The sequence below is a fragment of the Globicephala melas genome, chromosome 18, assembly GCF_963455315.2.
Source record: "Globicephala melas chromosome 18, mGloMel1.2, whole genome shotgun sequence".
Lineage (NCBI taxonomy): Eukaryota > Metazoa > Chordata > Mammalia > Artiodactyla > Delphinidae > Globicephala > Globicephala melas.
This window is the reverse complement of record NC_083331.1, coordinates 67,122,481-67,144,186: the sequence shown is the minus strand read 5'-3', so window position 1 is coordinate 67,144,186 and position 21,706 is coordinate 67,122,481. Positions and strand designations below refer to the sequence as shown.

Sequence of the window (21,706 nt, the reverse complement as noted above, 5' to 3'; positions counted from 1 at the left end):
CACCTTCTGTGGGTTAAAGCATGTGACAAGACCAGCCCACATTCAAGGGATGGGGACATAAGACTATTCCTTTCTTGTTGGAGGAGTGCTGAAGGGGTGTGGATACAGCCGGGATTCATTGGCCATTATTTTTGTAACAATCTCCCACACTCTCATCTCTGGCATGGTAGGGGTTTGGACACATTCTTGTTGGCTTTGTTTTAATTAACTCCCAAAAAGGAACACCACTGTTTTTCTCAGTATGGGGGTGGGGCAGTCAGTGCAGGGGGGTCAGGTCCGCTGACCTAAAACAAGCCTCATTTCAGCGGCACATCATCTAGTCAGGGCTGTCTCGCTTCTCCCCCCCACCCCGGGTCTGCTAAGCAGTGCTTCTCAAAGCGTGATCCCCACACTAGCAGCACCTGCATCACCTGGGCGCTGATACTTGGCTCCCCCGCAGATGCACTGCCGCAGGCCTGGGGCGGGGGGGGGGGGTCTGATAAGCCCGCCAGGTGATTCTCATGCGCCTGATAGTTGAGAATCACTGCTAATGGGAGTTCAGGTGGCTCTGACTGCCTCTTCCTTAACCCTTCCAACCAGTTCCCCCACCCAGGCGCTCTGTCTCCCTGAGTCAGCGTGTTCTTTGGGTCAGTGTGAGGCTGTGGTTTTCTTACTGCTCAGGGGACACCTGGGGACCGTCAGTGGTGTGCCCAGGCACGCAGGTGGAAAGGAGAGTAAAATGTGGTTCCCGAATGCCCTCAGCGTGGCGTGCGGCGTGGTGAGGGAGGCCGTGTGCGTGGAGGATGGCCAGTTCCGAGGCAGAGATGACACGTTCGGTGCGTACAGGCGGAGCTTGCCGCGTCCAGGCCGAGGAGGTATCAGCAAGCAGTGGATCCTGGGCGTTAAAGCTCAAAGGACTGCACCAGCAGTTTGGAAGTTACCACATACCCTGTAATTTAGAAGTTTGTTTTCAAAGGTGCCTGTTCAGTGGGGGTCTTTTGAAAATATGGATTACACGACCCCCTCCTCCCCCCACCCTTTATGACCGGGCGAGTGTTTGGGGGCCTCTGAGTGTCCCGGGTGATTCTTCAGTAGCCAGGTTTGGGGAACAGGGTCCCAAACCCCGGGGAGAAGGAGAGAAAGACAGGAGGCCAAGTCTGGAGCCTCGGGGTGGCTGCCCTTGATGACGGCCAGCCCGGGCGGGTCTGCGCCTGAAGACTCTTCTGGCAGGGAGACTGGAAGAGGACGAGTGGGGAGTAGCGTTGTAGATGCCGGGGGACTGGCAGGCTACGGGGGGCCGACCTCGTGGAGGATCCGCCGCCAGGGCGGGGGCCAGACTGTGACGGTGGGGACCTTGTGGGGGGAGACGCTGGGGAGGAGTGAGCGGGGAGGGCGACCTGCAGCAGGTGGTGGTGGTTTTTCAACGGGAGACACCCCAGCGTGTTGCCCAGGGCAGAGACAGGCGGGAGGGGCGCGTGGAGAAGGGGGTCGGGGATGAAGCCGCGTCCTGGGGGCGCGCAGGTGGGTTTGAAGCTTCTGGGATTGGCCTTGAGAAGGAGGGCCAGCCTTCCTCACCCCGGAGGGGAGGACAGAAGGGAAAGGGCATGAGAACGGCAGAGGCTGTAGCTGCTGGAAATGGACGCGGCCTCTCGCGTCCCCCTTTCCTGGTCACCCCATTTCTCACTTTTCTCACGTTTATGGGTGAGACCTGTGAGCTTTCACGTTGTTCACTGTGCCGTCTCATGCGGGGCCTCTGTGGTGTCCGTTCGCGCCTGTGTCACTGGGGTCCGTTGTTCACGTGGGAAGGGGGCTGGTGGGTGTCAGTTCTCCTCGGAAGCACCGCTGGCCACTCTGCGGGTTCACCTGGGACGGCAGGTTAGTGGGGCGCCTGGTTCGCCCACAGGCTCGGTTAACCCAGTGCCGCCCAGATTGCCGTAGTTCTGTGTCTGTGACCCCTTATGTTCTGTGGGTCCCTCTTCCGTGTCTGGTGTCCTTCCTCCTTCAACCCTCCTCTTCCTCCCTGCTGTTTCACAGGGGAGGGTGGGCGGCTCAGCGTAGTGAGATGTGCAGCGTGCCTAGCTCTCCTTGCGAAGTGTCAGCGTCACCCCTCTCGCCCGCCTGGGGCTGACAGGTGCTGCCCATCGAGAACCCAGCAGCTCACACTTCTCTCTGGTCAGGGAGCTGTTGGGCTGGGTGTTGGAGTCCTTACAGCTGAAGCCTAGGAAGTGTAGGCTGTGTGTGTTTTTCAGCTAATCACGTTGGTGGTTAAGAGCTTTTAGAAGCCATTTTCAAGGGTATGATGTTCACCTGACAAAAGAAAACACGTTCCTTATTGTTTCCTGGGTCTGGTTAAAATACTTAGGCCAAGGCAGTAGCTGTAAGCGAAGATGCGTGAGAGTGTATTGTTGGACATGGCCTCTTCTGAAACAAGTGAGGGCGTACATTTTCCCCCCCCCGTTATATGAGGATACTAGTTAACCTATGTTTTAGTATATACCTACCTGAATTAAGAGAGTTGAGGGGGGAGCATGGGGAGAAAAGTAGAATTTTTGCTTAGACAAGAGTGATTTTTTTCAATAAGTCCGCATGTCTAAGCGTTCTGGTATTTATTTACTTTAATTATACAAAAGCTGGAGCCTTCCCCAGTTTTTATAATCTAGCTGGGTCATTGTTTTTGTTTGCACACTTGCCGTGTTTCGTAGTCTAATGTGCACACGCAGGTGAGATTTAGAAATCTTTGTGTCCCGAATGCTGTGGTCACCGCAGCCTGATCCTTAAGTGAGGAAAACGTATCGGTCCTTGAAAGACCGTGGTATGTATGTTATCAATACAAGGACGAAGCAGTCACAGCCCTGTGAGTCACTGAAGTTTCCCTTCTTTTCCTTCTCTCCTACAGAACCTGAAAGCAGATCCAGAAGAGCTTTTCACCAAACTGGAGAAAATCGGGAAGGGCTCTTTTGGCGAGGTGTTCAAGGGCATTGACAATCGGACTCAGAAAGTGGTCGCCATAAAAATCATTGATCTGGAAGAGGCTGAAGATGAGATAGAGGACATTCAGCAGGAGATCACAGTGCTGAGTCAGTGTGACAGTCCCTACGTAACCAAATATTATGGATCCTATCTGAAGGTAAGGCTTAAAGATGCAGACGCGGTTTTCCACCATGCAGCACCTGACTGAGACGCGAGCCTCGGACGGGAAGGACTTTGATAAATAGCACAGCAGGTTTTCAGAGGAAGGAGAAGTGTTCTGACCTTCGCAGTCAAAGGAACCTGTCTCTAATGGTTCTGTCATCTTAAATGTCACTGGTAGAATGTATTTTTGGTGAAAAGTGCTCGATGTTGAAACTCCCTTTCAAACAAGAAAGTATTTCTGAGTGAGACTTTGTCATCAGAAGTGCATTTCTTAAGCTATTATAACGACAACTACTCATCGCCTAATTTTAGCGTGGTTTGTGATAAAAACTCAGGCCAACCTAAGAATATTAGTCTTTTGATATTTTCAGTTATCAAATGTGTTTTAATTTAGTGCTGTTTTTTTTTTAAACTGCTAAGAATTGAGAATGTTGATTAGTGAGCTGGTTTACCTACATTTGACTTTGAAGAATTCTCGGTTAGTAAATAATTACTTAAACAAAGTAGTAGCTATAATACAACACCGCAGATTGTCCTCGATCTTCACGCAGTTCAAGTGGGAAAGAATCGTATTAAAGACGGTTTCCCAGCCCTGCGTGGAAGCGTGTTGTACTCGTTGTGCTCTACCACTAGAAGAGTTTAAGACTGTCCCTTGTGTTTCAAGTTCCTTGACATATGCCCGTTCCACTGCCCTTAGAAATGTCGTGTCTTTCAAATGGGGTTTTGGAAATCTTCAGAATTGGTGAAGAAATTTCTGAAACAATTCTCTGTGGAAATGGAAGCGTCACAGGTAGAAAGAACTTCTTCCTAAGGGAGGCAGCAGTACGCCTGGATAATGTGGGACTAGGCCTCTTCCTGCCCTGGGTCCATCCTCTCAGTTCTCCATGTCGTAGCCCTCCACGTGTTCTGGTGTCAGAGGGCTGGTGCAGGCTTTGATTTCGTGGAAACGTAATAATAAGGTGTAAGTGGGAGGGTGGAATATTCGAGAACTGTTGATTCACTAAAATGAATATTTAAAGGAAATAAAAATTGGACGGTAATTCTATGTTTTTTCAATTGCCTAAAGAATGGCAGTATGTCAGAGGTCAAAATGCAGCATTTTGAAAGGGGAAGAATGAGTTTTGGAGTCAGTTGTCCTGGACTTTGAGTTTTTTAAAAACTTCTTTACTTCCTCATTTGTAAAATGGAAAATTATGGTGTACACCTCGTTGTTGCAAAGATTAAATAGAACTGAGTATGTGAAAGTACCTGGCATGTAGTGGGTACTTAGGGAGTGTTAATTTCCTTCCTTAATTGATTGGGTTTATTTATTCACATTTATCTCTGACATTACCTTGTAGTGGAGGACGTGTCCACTGAGGTGGAAGCAAGGAGGAGAGAGGGTAGCCCACGGTAGCCGTGAGTGTTACTGTGAGGGGGGAGGATGCAGCTTGGGTCTTGACCAGGCAAAGAGGGGAGCACGGTAAGCTTTGTCATATCCATGATCCAAGAGGAGAGCACCTGTGACTTCCATAGGGAAAGCAGAGGTCTTCTTTATGTTAAACTTCCGTTGAGGAAAAACTCAACAGCTGAAGAGACTCAACTTGAACTCTGTCTACTGTATCAGTTACCCTTTGTGAAATGACGTCAGAATAGTTGCATAGGGAATTCAGAGTTAGGGTTCATGTGGTATGTTGGATTTTAATATGAATTATGGTAGTTTCGGCAAAGGAAGTGTGGAAGATCCTCACAGATTCTTGCTGACGTACACCAGCTAATATCTGACTGCCGCGGAAGTTCAGGATCAGTGGTTTGCAGGTGTCTCCTTCAGCCTGGGTTCCTCAGCGGAATTTTTTTACTGCATGGCGAGGTGATTGCTTTATTGTGGCCAAATGCGGTGTCACCTTGACTGTACGTATCTAGAGATTCCATCTGGTATGTCCTGTCTTTCCTGAGTTGCTCACTCCAAGTCAATCTAACCTTGTTCTGTAGTGGGCCAGTGCATTTATGTAGTTAACCTAACGTCAGTTGCTGGCATAAACACCCTAGGTTTTTAGTGGCTCAATATGATAGAAGTTTATTTCTCGCTCACTCATAGCCCTGATCCATGGGTGGTTTTCCTCCAAGCAGTTACTCAGGAACCTAGGTTCCTTCTGTCTTGCGGCTCTGCCTTCCTTACCCCACACATGGGTGTGCTCGGCTGCCTTCAGTCAGCATGGGGGCGAAAATGGAGGCCCCTGAGGGGAGCTCTCGTATACCCAGGCCAGGTCACAGGGCCCCTTGTTTCTGCTCACAACCCCCGGCCAGGCTCGGCCACGCGGCCGCACCTAACCAGGAGGGTCTGGGAACTGCCGTCTAATCGTGCGCTGCGCAGCAGAGCAGACGGGCTTGGGGCTGAGCTAGACGGTCCTTCCCAAGGCCCCTTTCTCTGCACGAGGTGGGTGGAGTGACCGCTGGGGCGACTTTCTCCACTGACTGTCCTCAGGTGGGATGAAGAGCTGGGATAATTTTGTCTGTAGTGCTTTATGTATTTTACCAGGCAGATTGTCCTTCAGAAAATGTAACTGCCTCAGGAATGCCAGGAGTAATACCACCGTCATGAAAAGCTGCCCTAATTTCTTAAGCCTTTCTGTCAAATTTGATGAAAACACGTGGACTGCTCTTGCTAAACAGTACTAGTAACTACCGTAAGTTGAGCCGGACAAGAATCCAGACCCGACGTTCTGCCCGTTCTCGGTGTGAGAGAAGTTGCATGAGATGCCTTGGCCCAGAGGGAGACCCTCCGTAATGAGCCAGAGGCTGTTCTCCCGTCATCTTGGTAGCATTATGAGGTTTAATCAATATGGTCCAAACTGTCAAGTAAGATACAAATTAAATTGACGTGTAAGATGAATGGGTCTTTGACACAAAGTTGAAAATTCCTGTGCCTTGTGTGGTTTTTACTGCCCTTCTAAAACTCCCCATAGCTTTCAGAGCTGGTCGTTTTAGTTCTTTAAGTGGTGATGGGGGAGGGGGCCTCAGGATTTCACCTGTGTTGAGGGACTTTTACACAACAAGACTGGGTAAAGAGGAAATGAGCAGAAACTGGTTTCTCCTTTGCTGGATTTGCATTAGAAGATGTCATAATTACGTTTTCGTGTCAGTCCTGTACTCCAGAAGGAGAAATTGAAAACAATAGCTGAGTGGTCTAACTATGCTGAATGTTACTGCAGATCAGGAGAGGGGCGTGAGTGTTGACTGTGTAGCTATAATCGAATTACAGAGTTGCTGTGTAGCATGTTTCTTCCCGAAATAGTAAAAACAGAAACAACAACTGACAATTTAGGGAGGAGGGGGAATAGTGCAACGGTGAAAACTTAGGTTTGTATTGATGAAGCTGAGGGCCGGAAAGGTCTTGAAGATTATCACATGCCATAGAAGAACTTCATTTGCTGTAGTTTGTTTAATTTGGGGGAGATTAAACCAGCTAGAATATTAACCAGAAGCCTTCGTATCCCAATCATTATACCACTGGAGCTTTTTTGCCGCAAAAATACCATCTACAAGGTCACAATGAAACCGTAGAGGGTGGGGTGGTGTGCAGGGGAGAGAGAGACTTTTTTGGTTTTGTTTTTAAGTTAGGCAGTGAAGACATGATAAGATTGTAACAGTGGACAGTGAGGTGCTATAGAGGCGTCTGAGCCTGATTTCTTTCTTTCTTTTTTTTTTTTTTGCGGTACATGGGCCTCTCACCGCTGTGGCCTCTCCCGCTGTGGAGCACAGGCTCCGGACGCACAGGCTCAGTGGCCATGGCTCACGGGCCCAGCCTCTCCACGGCATGTGGGATCTTCCCGGACCGGGGCACGAACCCATGTCCCCTGCATCGGCAGGCGGACTCTCAACCACTGTGCCACCAGGGAAGTCCCTGATTTCTTTTTAAGCAGCATTCACAAGAGCTACTCATTCCATTCAGCAGCACAGCTCTTAAGGTTTTTTTTTTTGTCTTGGGGAGATTGCCTGCCTCTTAGAATCTCTACTTTGAGATTCACTTAGAGTTATAAGCCCGGATTTTAGTTTGGATCCTAGTACAGTTACTTAACTGTCTGGATGTTTCTCAAGCTGCGGACTTCCTCAAGGACAAAATGCAGATAAATATACTTATCTTACAGGATTACTATAAAGATTGAGATCTGATAGGTAAAGTGCCTGGCATGTTAGGGGATTTTTAGTAAGTGCTCATTTAAGAATTTTTTTTAAATTAAGGGAAAAGTTATTTTGCCAACTAACTCAAAATTTATGAGTTGTAAAAACATTATTAGCACACTAAAAATTAGGGTTATCATTTTCTTTTATAATAAATTATTTAATACTCTCAAACATCAGGCCAGTTTCACCAAAGCAAATCAGGTACAAGGCAAAACAAAACAAAACTGTGTTTATCAAACCTTTACTCGTCCTAGTCATTTTTGTTGTAGTTTCGCTATTAAGGAAACATGTCCATTGAGTGAGTAGTTGTCTAATAGTGGGTTCAGATCCTTGACTTAAGAGTAAGTTTTTCTTCAGTTCCTAAAAACTTTTAGGGTAGTTTTACCAATTGGATTCACCAGAAAACGAATACAGGAAAGTCCCTTTATGTGTTTTAGCGTTGTATGTAAGTACAGATGATTCTGCTACGGTGTGTGTTATGTACATTAGACGCATTTTGGGGTAATTTTTTAAAGTTATGTTCTTTGGACTTCTGATTTGCTCTTTTTCCCCTTTCCTCCCTTCCCCAAAGGGAAAGTAGTAGTTCCTGATGAAACAGAAGTCCCACCCATTTTACGCTTAGGGAAAGAAGTGAAAAAATATTTATATAAATGGCTGGTGTCTTTGTGAATGGGGCTCCTCAGGAGGTTACCATCCACCCCCTGTGTTCACTTCTTGCCCCAGCATGACTATTAAAATAGCAGACTCTTTACTTTCAGAAGCATCCTAGCTTGGGCAATAGAATATAATCAGCCTCTTATGCTTCATAGCCAAAAAAAACCAGACAAAACTATACTCTTTCCCTTGGGCATATTGTATTATAATTTCATGATCTCGTTATCGCTCAGAAGAATGACTACTGAAGCCACATGATAATGAACATATCTGTTAGGGTACATTGTCTGAATTTATCTTCACTCACCTCCCTCCTGACCGCCCCATGGCAAATCCTGCTCTTGTATTGACCTCTGGTTTTAGACACGGTGAGGAATATAGATGGGTTATTGGTCTTGGGAAGCGGTTGAGTTGAGATATGTGCCTGGTGTGTGTGGACTCTCCTTTGCCTCAGGGCTTCTTCCAAAAGCTCACAGGTCCTGTCTCATTCACTTCTTTCCTATTCCCGAAGATAGAGCCTGGCACATTCTCCTTGAGATGAAGACAGTCAGGTACTAATGGTGTCGTGCACGTGGAACGGTGATCACAGCTTCACTGAACCGGGGTCAAGATGCCCAGTGTAGAGGGCAGAGGAGAAAGGCGGGCTGCGCCGTATGGAGAAGGCAGATCTGGGGTTGTGACAGGAGCACGTGACTTTGGGGCCAAGCCACCTAAACGTAGTACCGGTACCTCTCTGTGCCTCTTCTGACTGCCCCACGTGTACCCCTCCTGCACTGAAGGTACAGGTGGCCGTGTCTGGAGACATTTTCAGTTGTCACGACGGGGCGGGGCTGGGGTGCTGGCGGCACCCTGTAGGTCACCCCGTAGCGACCAGGGATGCCACTACACGTCCTGCTACAAAGAATCACCAGCCCAGATGCTCACAGTGCTGCTTGTGGAATGGATGGTGGTCTTTGGTCCCAGAATATAGAAGGAACAATGTTTCCAGGGCTGGCCTTGGGGGTGCTTGGAGTAGCCCCAAGAGTATTGAAGACAGCAGTCTCAGAGACCTTGGTTACTCCCACGCAGTTTTTGTGGCCAGAGCAAGTGTGAGCTTTGCGAGTGCTGTGAGTAGCATGTGTCCAAACTTGGACAGTGATTTTGTTTTGCTCAAAGCCGCGCAGCCTTGTGTGCCAGGCTCACAAGAAACCCCAGGCAGCATTTTGGGGGTAGTGGATCCAAAACATGCTTCTCCGGGGTACCTTTGTTCGGATGTAAGATAGAACAAAGGCTGTGAGGAGTCCTCCGAACATAACGGCGAGGATTGTTCGCCTAGATATTGACCATGACGCTTTCTGTCTAGTGCTCATCCGAAACTCGGCTTCCTTGAGTAAAGCAGTAGAAAACAACCCCGGTCTCCTTTCCTAGGGGTGCAGTTCACCACAGTGAGAGGGAACATTCCCTCACTGCAGGATGTCTTGATGGGAAGTGTGATTCTCCCTGAACGCTGCACTTACTGCAGAGTTAATATTCCCTAGGACGTTGCTTGACATTGGGAGTGGAGCTGTATACCTGGAGGCCCTTACGGCTAGCAGTTGGCATTGTTTTCTCGAAAACTGATGGATGACCAAGGTCAGAAGTAACAATCTGTTTTTCATTTTTGGCCTTGGTCATTAGAGTAGCATTAATGAAAAAAAAAAGACAAGCGAGGTGTTGATACCTGGCTTTTTTTTTTTTTTTTTTTACCCCGTGTGTATCTTCAGTTTTTTGTTGTTGTTTTAAGCCTGGTGTGTTACTCTTGGTGCTAAAGCACAGCTCTGCTTCCTACAGCCCCTCTGGACTTTGAACCGACCGCCCAGCCAATCAAGTGGCCTGTTCCGCTAAGTCAAGTGTTATTTTCTCATTGTATTTCTTTTCCCCTTTGCCATTTATGGACATCAGATAAGGGAGAGCTGAGCTGTGTTTTCATATTTTTCAATTTGTGGCACCATGATCATCGATCTATGTAAGCTTCTTCTGTTTTGGTCAGTTTTATTATTTTTTATTATTTCATCCTTCATCCCTACCACCCTTCTCTTTTGTAGGACACGTTTTGATATGTCTTTGAATATGTGTGTCTTGAGTAGATAAAATGTTGTTTATGTACTATGTATGAGTTTATTTTTTCCTCCCACATAATTATTTAAAATTTGCGCACAGTAAAATTAACTTTCTGAGGTGTATAATTCTTACAGTTCTGCACACTTTAACGCATATGTAGATTCTTAAAACCACCAGCGCATGCAGGATACAGAACAATCCCAACATCCCAAAGAACTCCTGACCATCTCTCTCCCCACACCCTCAGTCCCTGGCAACCACTGATCTGTTTTCTGTCCCTGTGGTTTTCCCTTTTCTAGAATGTCATATAAGTGGAATCACACACCTTTTGTTACTGTCTTCTTTCAGTTAGCATAATGTGTTTGGGATCCGTGCATGTTTCAAATGTTTGTTCCTTCTTATTGGCAAATGGTGTATTGTTGTAGGAATATATACCTACTATATAGACTATTGTATATATATACACAATATATAACATGTATTGTGTATATGTATATAATACTATAGTATATTATATACTATATTAACTATTGAAGGGCACTTGGTTTGTCTCCGTATTTTGGCAGTGATGAATAATGTTATTAACATTCACGTGCAGTTTTTGTATGGACGTAAGTTTTCATTTCCCCAGGGTAAACACCTAGACGTAGGGCTGCTGGTTAATTCTCCAGTGTCTGTGTCAGTTTACATTCCCGTCAACACTTGGTATTGTCAGTTTTTTCAGGTTAGCCATTTTAGCAGGTGTGTAATGGTATCCCATTAGGGTTTAAATTTGCATTTTCTGTAATGACTTAGGATTTTGAGTATCTTTTTGTATGACTTACTTGTGCAGCACTCTGGAGTAGGACACTTATTAATACAACTGATGGGGCTTGGGGCAGGCCCCCCCCCAGATATGCCAGTTCCCACCCCTACACTACCATGTTGTTCAGGATAGCTTCACCCGTTTACACTCACACTAGCAGTGGGAGTTTTTTTTGCTGGTTCTTCTTTCTCCCTTTTTTTAAAAAGAAAAGCTTTATTGAGATATAATTCACATGCCATTCAATTCATCCTCTTAAAATGCACTGTTGGAGTGGTTTCTAGTATATTCATGGAGTTGTAGCCATCATCATAGTGAACTTTAGAACATCTTCATCATCTGATGCGGAAACCCCGTGCCTGTTACTGGTCACTCCCTATTTCCTCCCAGCTTCCCCAGCCCCAGGCAAACACTTAGGTGCTTTCTGTCTCCATATAGGTTTGCCTGTTCTGGAATGTCATGTAAACAGAATCATACAGTAGGTGGCCTTTGTGACTGGCCCGTTTCACTTAGCGTAATGTTTTCAAAAAGTTCATCCGCGTTGTAGCATGTGTCTGTACTTCATTCCTTTTTATTGCTGAATAATATTCCATTGTATGGATATATTACATTTTATTTACCCATTCGTCAGTTGATGAACATTTTGGCTGTTTCCACTTTTTGGCTATTATAATGGAATAATGTTGCCATGAACATTAGTGTACAAGTTTTTGTGTAGACATGTTTTCATTTCTCTTGGGTATATGCCTAGGAGTGGAATTGTTGGGTCACATGGTAACCCTGTGTTTAACCCTTTGAGGAACTGCCAGGCTGTTTTCCAAAGCACCTGCATCATTTTGCATTCCCACCAGCAGTGAGTGAGGGTTCTAATTCCTCCACATCCTCGTGGCATCTTTGATTATGGCCACCCTAGGGGGTGTGAAGTGGTATCTCATTGTGGTTTTGGTTTGCATTCCCCTCATGGCTAGCGATGTTGGGCCTCGATTGTCTACTTCCTTGCTGACATTGATATACAACTTTTTTTTTTTTTGCGGTACGCGGGCCTCTCACTGTTGTGGCCTCTCCCGCTGCGGAGCACAGGCTCTGGACGCGCAGGCTCAGCGGCCATGGCTCACGGGCTCAGCCGTTCCGCGGCATGTGGGATCTTCCTGGACCAGGGCACGAACCAGTGTCCGCTGCATCAGCAGGCGGACTCTCAACCACTGCGCCACCAGGGAAGCCCAATATACAACTTTTTAACTTTTCCCAATCCCATAAGTACAATATAGTATTTTTTATGCTTATTTGCATTTCTGTTAATAGTAGGTGTGAGTGTCTATTCATATATTCTTACCCCTTGGGATTTCTTACTCTGTTGAATTTTGTTCATATTTTTTTAGTTTTCCATTGGCTTTCCTGTATTTTAGTGTTTGATAAGTATATTGAAGTTACTCTGTATCAGTTTGAGATACCACGAGTATTTTCTCTGACTGTTATCCTGCTTTTAACTTGAAGGTGTCTCGTTGAAAAAACTCCTTAATATTAATGTAGTTAAATCCATCCGTTTTTACCTTCTGATTTCTGCTTTTGGGATCCTGTTTAAGGAACCTACTTGTTTCCTAAGGTTAAAAATATATTAAATTTTTTTCTTTTGTTGGCTTTATAATTTTGCCTTTTACATTTAGATCTTTTATCTGTCTGATATACAGTTTGAAGTAGGGATTTTATTTTTCTCCATGTAGAGATAAGTTTCCTAACACTATTGTATAAAACAGTATTTTCCCCACTCGCATATGATGTTATATCATATACCAAAGTCTCATATGTGTCTAGGCCTATTTCTGGATTGTCTGTTTTATTTTCCTGGGCCAGTATCATTCATGGTCTGTGTGTGTGTGAATTGTTATTACCTTGGCCTTGTTTTAAGTCGTAATATCTGGAGTGATAACCGTCTCCACCTCTGCCCACATACATGCAAAAAATGAGTTTGTACATTTTCTGTTTAAAATCTTACTGAAGTTTAAACATTGATTTTTTTTTTTAACCGTATGTCCCAACCCAGGAAGATTTTTTTTTTAAATTTATTTTTGGCTGCATTGGGTCTTTGTTGATGTACGCAGGCTTTCTCTAGCTGCGGTGAGCGGGGGCTACTCTTCGTCACGGTGCGTGGGCTTCTCATGGTGGTGGCTTCTCTTGTTGCGGAGCACGGGCTCTAGGCACGTGGGCTTCAGTACTTGTGGCACGTGGGCTCAGTAATTGTGGCTTGGAGGCTCTAGAGCGCAGGCTCAGTAGTTGTGGCACGTGGGCTTAGTTGCTCCGCGGCACATGGGATCTTCCAGGACCGGGGATTGAACCCGTGTCCCCTGCATTAGCAAGCGGATTCTTAACCACTGCACCACCAGGGAAGTCCCTAAGCATTGACTTTTGAGGAGAATTGACATCTTAAGTCATCCCATCCTTGACTATGAATGCCTTTTTTCTGGTTAGGTTGTCTTATGTGATCTTCTTAAAATTGAAGATCGGGCTGGTTCCTAGGCACGTAGTTTTTATTGCTATTTTGAGAGATATATTTTCGGATTGGTTATTACTTAGTTTAAGGGAATGAGTATGTTTTTTTTTTTTTTTTCACATCGTTTCTGGCAATTTTGCTGAACTCATTAGTTTTCTATGCATATGTTCACATCTACAGACAGTGATGGTTTCTTGTGTTCCCGTCCATTCATATCACCGTCTTGCGTCCTATGTTTTGGCCGTGACCTCTAGACTGTCGACTGGCAGTGATGGGAGCGATACACCTGCCTTGTTTTTGACCTTAAAGAAATGCATCTTAAATTTTTCTTTAATAAGTATGGTATTTGCTATAGAATTTTCATGTGTGGCCTCTTTTTTGTTTGTTTGTTTTTCCATTAAGGAAGTCTGCTTCTATTCCTGGTTAGACTTTTTTTTGTCTTGTTTTTATACAAACAAACAAGAGCACATACTTTTTTCCTGTTATTTTGAAGATAGTTATGTGATTTTTCTCTTTCAGTCTTGATGTAAGTAGATGGCAGTTAGCCAGATCTAAAGTGTGCCCTTTCTAATTTCTAAGAAAAAACAATTGGTTTCATAGAGCAGGGAAAGTCTTCTCTAGTTGCTGTTGCCAAGAGGCTCCGAGAGTTGCTTTATTAGCTGAGAGCTGTCCAGTCCCCCTCCGTTACATGTTGGTTTTGTTCTGTTGAGTTCTGCATGGTGCTTACAGATAGAACAGGAAAATAGAACCTGACCTGGCCTTGGACAGGGTTCCCATCGCTGATTCTCTCCCCAGTACTTCTTTCCTGGTCATGGGTTAGGAAGGATGCTGAGACAGCATTTTAGCTGGTTGTTCAGGTGATCATCGAGTATTGACTCACTTCTGGGCTGGCGGTTCTGCATCTCGGCTCCTAAACTTTCTCTGGGTTCTGGGGTGGAGGGCTAACGCGGCTCAAAGTGACAGCTGAAAACACTGTGCGCTGGCTTGTGTGTTGAGTTGAGGAGACGTTTGTGTTTTGCAACCGGCGGGAAGGGACAGCTTGTGGGTTGATGCCTCAGAGTCTCTCAGGTGGCAGCTGGGAGAGGCCCTGTGTGGCAACATGGAATTGTTTCTCCCTTTGCTGGGGTCGGTCCGAGACAAACAGGAGTACCGTAAGTGGCAGGAGGCCGTGGGAAGAAGGGGGGCTCTGGGTGGCTTGGACGGCCTTGGTGAGCACACAGTTCTTTATGTTTCTGAATTTACTGTAATGTTAAATCTTCTTCATACATTGGTTTTAAGTTCCACTTCGGTACCTTCCCCATGCGTTTTGAGCCAGGTAGGTTGGTGGGATAATGCAGCTCCAGTTTGACAGGAAACAAAAGTTTGGGGATTGCGGGGAGACGTCTGCAGATTTGGTTTTGGGAAAAATCATAAACAAGCTGGAGATGAAGCCTACTTAGAAAAGGGCGGGGGGGGGGGGCGCTGGGCGATGGTTTGCTTTGTATCGTATCCGTCACTTCTCCGTACTTTTCTAGCCATTCTGACCCCAAGTTCGAGATCTGGAGACGGTCCGCCTACCTCTGAAGATGCCGTCTCGGCTCTGAGTGAAGCCAGAAGTGTGGCTTGTCGCCTGCTGTCGGAGCTGTGTCCTTACCTGCAAAAGAGAGATCGGACACCTTGATCTTTTAAGTTCATATCCATCTGATTCAGCTTAGCTTGCCGTTTTGTGAAACACTTCTCGTGCACAGAGAAGTTGGCGTCCCAGGCTGTTAGAGCGGGAAAGGGCGTTGGAGGCCCCTGGCCCCCACCTCTTGTCCTCTAGAGTAGAAAACCGTGGCACGGAGAGGCCACCTTGTCGGCTCCCACCAAGCAGGATTTTCCTTTGGGGCTGGAAGGAGCGCGGGCTTCCCAGAGTCCCAGGGCCAGGGGCCCGAGAAGGGAGAGGGCTGGACGGGGAGGCTTCCGTGGGTCCCGCCCTCGGTGGCTGCCGTGGCCGGCGTTGCAGCGTCCGCCGTCCACCACCACCGTTCTGTGGAATCAGGCATCGGCTCGCGCGTCCGCGTTCCCTTCGCACGCAGCCGTGCAGCGCCCACCAGAAGTTTGAGCAGGTTAGCCCGATGGGGGACCTGCGGGCTCCTGGCCCGGGGTCACCGTGTCACGCTTGCCGTGGTTCTGAGGCTGGAAGATGTCGTCTTCAAAGGGCCGTACTGTCCCAGTGTGGAATTTTGACTTACTGCCACCTTATTTCCCAGGTAGTCCAACGGGAGAAATTCTTGCCTGGCACGTGGAAATTGTTTTATTCGATCTCTAACGCAGAGCTGTTGTTCACTCTGTAGCTCATGTGTGTCGGACGCACGAATTTGCATTTGTTCCAGGAGCCGTGGCCCCTCTGACGGAGATCAGAAGCCTAGCCGATGCTGCAGAGTCCCCGGTGGTGCCGGGCATCTGGCTTCCCTCGCGGCCCTGGAGCCGCCTCAGCGGCCAGAACCGCCATCCCACCAGCCCTGCGGGCCGGCCCCGTCCCTCCCACACCTCTGCTTGCGCCCAGTCTCTGCCAAGAACCCCCCTTTGGTTTTGTGGTCCCGCAGCTGTCCTGTTGGCGCCGCCTGTCTTTTTCCTCACCTGAGGATGGTTCTGTGGTCGCCTGTGAAATGCCTCCTTTCTTTGTATGCCTGATGCACAGGTGACGAAACAGTGTTCTGATTTCTGTTACTCGCATTACTGCGGTGGCGTGTATCAAACATCTTCAGGTATTTCTTTGAAGGAAAGAGGAATTTTTTGAAAAGAAGGAAATCGTTGATACTATATGCAGTAGAATATATAGACAGCTTTGCTAGCGGTGCAGTTAGTTGGGAAGTGTTGATGTTTTGGCATTGGGTGGTGGTTGGCTTACTGCAGGTTGAATTGCTAAAAGCAATTTATGTAACCTGTTAAGTAGACCAAGCATTTGTTACACTGGATTAGGTATTTAACTTAGTTTCCTGGACTTTGATGATTTTTTGTTGACTTAGTGTGAGATTGACTTTCTGATTACGTGCTTCAATTCGATCTAATGAATTTTCCCTGTCATTATAATTGGGACTCAGCGGAGCTAGGCCGATGGCGAGGTTGCTTATAGACCAGTGCTTATAGAAGCTAATCACCCACATTCTTTTCTTCGTATAGAAGCGTTTTAGCTAGGGCTGGTATAGAGTGCCGTGTAGATTTTGGAGTCATTATTGGTCACATTTTTTGAACGGGTATGAAGAGGTGGAGTTTGCTTGTGTTGAAATATTTGGTAGAAAACGTTGGTTCTTTAAAAGTAACAATTGATTTCTGGCTCTTTTGTGAGAAGGAAATGCTCTTACGCTCGCGTTCTGCACCAGGGTGTGCCTTGAAGCCCCCTTGCCCTTCTCCCATCTCCTGTATTCCTTACCTAGGTGGAGCTAGCTGTATTTCCGGGCACTTTGTGTTCTGAAAGCGGAGGTCCATTCAGAGGCTGACAGACTTGTCCCTAGGAGAAAAGGGGCGTAAATATGCCAACCGCAAAACCACGATGATTTCTTTGATCGCAGGGACCTTGGGCAGCTTGCGGTGAGAACTTGCCTTTAGAAGATCCTTTGGTTCCCATCCATGTCTCCCTCTCCTCAAAGGGATGGCAGCCCGATGGACAGTGGGCACATGCCCCCAACACGGACAGACTTCCACGGAGGTAAGCTGCTGTCGGTGCCGCCCAGGCAGACGTGCGCCCTCCTGGTCAGCCCGAGCTTTGCCCCCATCCACACCTCGTGCACGTGTGTCAGAGGCCCTGAGGCTTTCTCTCTTGTTTCCAGCCAGGGCTAGGGTTCCGCCACATCAGGTAACAAGTAACCCTGTTTCCACGGGGCTTAGGAATGAGTGGAGTGCAAGGCAGCTGTGGCCGCTTTCTCCGGATGAGGACGGGGATTCCCCTGAGGTGGTGCTCGTGAACTCACGGTCGGCCCTTTGTGGTTCTGTGTCTGTAGTTCACCACACGTCGGGCTTAACTCTGGTCACTGTGAGCCGCTGTTGCTTTGGGGACAAATTTGCAGAGTTTGTTTCCCTTCTTGCCTGATCTGGGGGGACATTGTTGACGGGGCTGCTGTCAACTGTTGTGGTGGGTCCTCCGCCTGAGTCTGGTGCGTGTGCAAATTAGAGACCAAGCTCTCAGATTCTAGAAGGTGTTGCTCCAGATCTTGACCCAGGGAAGGCACGGCAGACGGGAACTCCTCGTCTCCCTAGGAATGGACGGCAGCCCTGGACCGGCTTGGTTGCTGCCGGCACAGCCTGTGTCCTCCTGCTGTATTGCTTTATTCTTCAAGGAGTAGATGCAGCAGAAAATATTAGTGTATTTCCTAGCAAAGTTTTGTTGTCGTTTTGGTTTTTGTCTTTAAGAGCTTAGGTTTCTGGTTGAAAAGAGGAGAAATTTTCACTTGTCTCCCTGGGAAAAGGTGCTGGAAGTCAAGTTTCACTTATACTTGTTGAATGTAAAACTTTGGAAGGGGAGGTATGGCTGCTGAGAGAAATGGGTTTTAACCCGAGTGTGATCTTTCTGGCTTTGCTAATGGACCTCACTTCTCCCCTTCTGGCAGTGACGAGTGGAGTGAGCCAGTGGGCGTTGCAGGATTGCTGGCTGTGCAGGGTTGCGAGGTCTCGGGGGCCTGGTTTTTGCAGGGCTGTGTTCTAGAGCACGAGGGACCGCGTGGAGGGGCTGCTGGGAGCTCTGGTCAGTGGGAGTCACTGCAGGGGGGTGACTCACGTCATGAGGAACAGGGAGGCGCCTCCCCGCGGACATTTCCTCTATGACAACTTGTGCATGTTTTTAAGAAAGGAAACATCTTCGTTGTTAACTTTTGGGGTGGGGTGGGGCAGGTAACTTATTCCAACCCGTTAAGACCATCTTTCTGACTGTTGTAAGGGTCTCCTTCCCGAGCTCCCAGGCACACTTAGGAGCTGCGCTCGCTCTGGCTAGCGTGGCAAGTATTGGGAGGATCATCTCCTGGTTCTTACATGTTCTTTTACTTTCCAGGTCCCGCATATTGTGTTTACTTTCTAAGAGGTGCATTAAGCCATCTGCAGTCCCTTGCTCTTTCATTCGTGGACTGTCTGACGAAAATGACAACAGCTTTAATATAAGGGAGCCAGTACCAACCCAACTTCCATGTGAGAGCAGGAGGTTATGAACTGGAGGTTATTAAGTGAATTTAATTCTAGCTTCGCTTCTTGGTTTAATAGCGAACCAAGTTTGATATTACTTTTTCTGGTTTTAATCAAGTTTCTGCCTCCGTTTGACACTGGGGAAATTAGAGCGGGTCCATCGGAGTCTCTGTCAACAGGAGTGGCACGTTCTTCGCCTGACTTTCTGCTGTCTTCTTTGAGCAAATGATTGGGTCCCTTGGCCCTCCTGCGTGCACCACAAGTGTGCAGGGTTGTGTCTATCTTTACCTTGTTTCTAAAAAGCACTCTTGGTAAACGGGGATCTTTGGCAGTTGGGTTTAAGACTGGCCCCCCTAGAGCCCTTTTTTTTTTTTTTTTTGCGGTACGCGGGCCTCTTACTGTTGTGGCCTCTCCCGCTGTGGAGCACATGCTCTGGATGCGCAGGCTCAGTGGCCATGGCTCACGGGCGCAGCCGCTCCATGGCATGTGGGATCTTCCCGGACCTGGGCACGAACCTGCGTCCCCTGCGTCGGCAGGCGGACTCTCAACCACTGCGCCACCAGGGAAGCCCCCTAGAGCACATTTAACTAGTGTTCGCTTGTGCCATACTGAAGAAAACCGAGCCGAAAATGTTTCCAACGTATTCAGTGAGGTGTGTGAGCCCTTAATGACTTGGGATTTGAAGTGTCTTTCCACACAGGCAAGCCCACAGGTGTTTGCTTTTTAAAAACTGCTAGTGGGATTTTGTGCGTGTGCAGCAGGTCCTGGGGATTCTGAGCGCTGCCTCTCCCTGCAGCAGCACGTTCTGACTGTGTTGTTCATTTGTGTCCGAAGGTCGTCCTCTCCCTTGATGCTAAGGCCCAGGTTCTAGGGTCCCTGGCCCTCGCGTCAGCTGTCCCCCCGCTGCCGTGTCACACGCCTCCCTGCTTCTGGGCACTCGGAGCCCTGCTGCCCCGCCTCACTTGGGCCAGGGATGCAGGTGTGGGCTCTGCACCTGGACCTTCTTTGGTTGGTGAAGGAAGGAGATGCATAACCAGGCAGTTATCACCCCGAATAAGTGCTCTGGTGGCCGGAGCCCGAGTCCAGGAGGAGGGAGATAGCAAGGAGGTTGTCGTAATAAAGATGCCCGACTGAAGGAGGGGGAAGGGAAAGCCACACAAGGTAGCGCGCCTGCCAGCACATGCGACTCCTGTGTGCTGGTCTCACCGCAGGGCCAGAGAGGAGTGTTGTTCAAGGTCAGGTAACTTAGTTTGAACTGTATTCGACCACAGCAGACAATTGTATACATGCGCTGAGTTCTCCTAGTTTGTTATAGAGGTAGTGTGGTTATCTGCTCCAAAAAAAGGAAAAAAAAAGTACACTGGAAACATTTGACAGAGGTGGGTTTCGCCTCTTTGCTGCCCTAGTTCCCTCCCTGCGTCTCTCGGCTGTTCCCAGTGCCCCCCCTCGCCACCCTCTTGCTGCTGAGTAGGAGGAGGGGCCTCCGGGGGATGGGAGGAGGGCGCGTGCAGGTTCTCTGCAGCTAACCCTGAGGTCCTGCTCCTGGCCGGCCACCTCGGGGACTCCTGCGAGGCTGTGCATGTGAACCCCACCCCGGTTCCTGAAAATCGAACTGTGTTTCGTCACTTTGGTTAATCAGAGATTCGAGGGTTTCAAACCACATGTAAGAGGTGTGAATGATGTGATATAAGCATCGTTGGAGCCCTCTGTTGTAGTTTCCCTTTCTCTCTCTTTCTCCTTTTTTTTTCTTGTATTCTCATTTCAAACTTGAAGCAATAACTTGAGTCACCAGACTTTCTAGAAAGACAGTATCTTGGCTAGTCTGACATGGATATACATGTTTTACTCATTGTGTGTGGTAAGCAAAGGTGTGGGCACTGGAGGACGTTGAGGTGTGTGACTGTAAAAGTCTAGACGTGTCATCAAAAAATGTGAGCATCCCACGGATCTCATGAGTCTGAATAATGCAATTTGCCACCAGTATCCTTCACGCTGTATGCGGGCCTGTTCAGTCTTCGTCTGTAGGCTGAATCTCACTTTTATCACATAGTTGGCATATAATTGGGCTCTGTGGATTGGCGGGGGTGGGGTGGATGGGGGAGGGTCTCACACTGACTGGAGAGCTGCTTTCTACCTGCTGGAAGGCTCTGAAGGTGGGTTCGAGCTAAGGGAGTGTTTCTGGATGAGCCCCCTTCTTGAAGATGTTCGTAGGTGCTCCCTGATGAGATGTTTGGACACGTTGGGTCTAGTAGGTTTCCGTGACAGTATTCTCAGAGCTGCTGAGCCTTGAAGGGAAGTTCAGTATGTGGCATTTCCTAAATCTGTTTCTTTGTGGGACCCTTCTTTCTCTCTGTGTCTCTCTCTCTCATGGTAAATTTCAATTCTATAAAATCCCCAGACGGAGCCCTCTGGAAGTAGCTTCTCTTGTCAGCACTTGGGAAGAGCCTTAGAAGGCATCCACTGTGGTTAAGAACATAAGTCCGGAGATGCCAAGTTAGCACCCAGTAACAGCTTTCTGTGGGTCTCCTGCTGGTATGCCATCTTTAGAAAAGCATGCCTTTCAATGTTGGTGGTTTAAAAACTGGATAAATTGACAAAGGACCATGAAGCATGATACAAAAGGCAATCACTGAAATAGCATGTTCATGTTTTAAACAGTTTTATTTTTCAGTAGATAGTTTTCTGAGTGAAACTGTGGGATTTGAGAGAAAATAAGCTGTAAAAGTATTTGTGCGTGTCTTGTTCATAGGAAACACAAAGATACAAGCGCTGAAGCCTATGGTAGGTGTAAAATCCTAACAGAAATTGTTGGGGGCTTGGTGGTGTTGGGGGGTGATTAATACCAGATTTCCCTAAAATCTTTTTGTCTTGACTTTTCATAAAAGCTTGCCAAAGATGTTTCTAAGATTTTCTCTGCCCCAGGTGGGGGTGTGGTTCACTTTTTGTTCCTTTAATGAACACTCGAAGGTTAATAAGCCGCTTTGTTTGGGGTGGACTGCAGCCATGGGCCCTCAGGTCTGGGGAACGAGACAGCCTTCCTCTGACGGGAATTTCTAGTGTCTCATTCGCCTTTCTTTTCCTTGGTTACTGTTAGTGCTTGGCCTCCTTTTCCTGCTTGTCCTTTTGCACACTCATCCAGTCCAGGGTCTTCACTACTGCCCGAGCTTCCAAATCTCAGTGCCTTGCCTGGACTCTCCCTAGGCCTCAGATCCACTTAGAGAAACGCCTGCCGGGACGGTCCCCCTAGAACGTCCCCTGGCAGCTTCACATTCAAC

General features: G+C 47.6%; 1 protein-coding gene across 3 annotated transcripts in view; it reads left to right on the top strand.

The window, feature by feature from the left end:
• Positions 1–21,706, top strand: part of STK24 (serine/threonine kinase 24) — a 110,422-nt gene that overhangs the window by 46,402 nt on the left and 42,314 nt on the right. For all 3 annotated transcript variants that reach the window (XM_060287787.1, XM_030856862.2, XM_030856863.2), the window contains one exon: positions 2,876–3,106. In XM_060287787.1, coding sequence (XP_060143770.1) covers positions 2,876–3,106 — 231 coding nt within the window. The remainder of the gene's footprint in view (positions 1–2,875; positions 3,107–21,706) is intronic.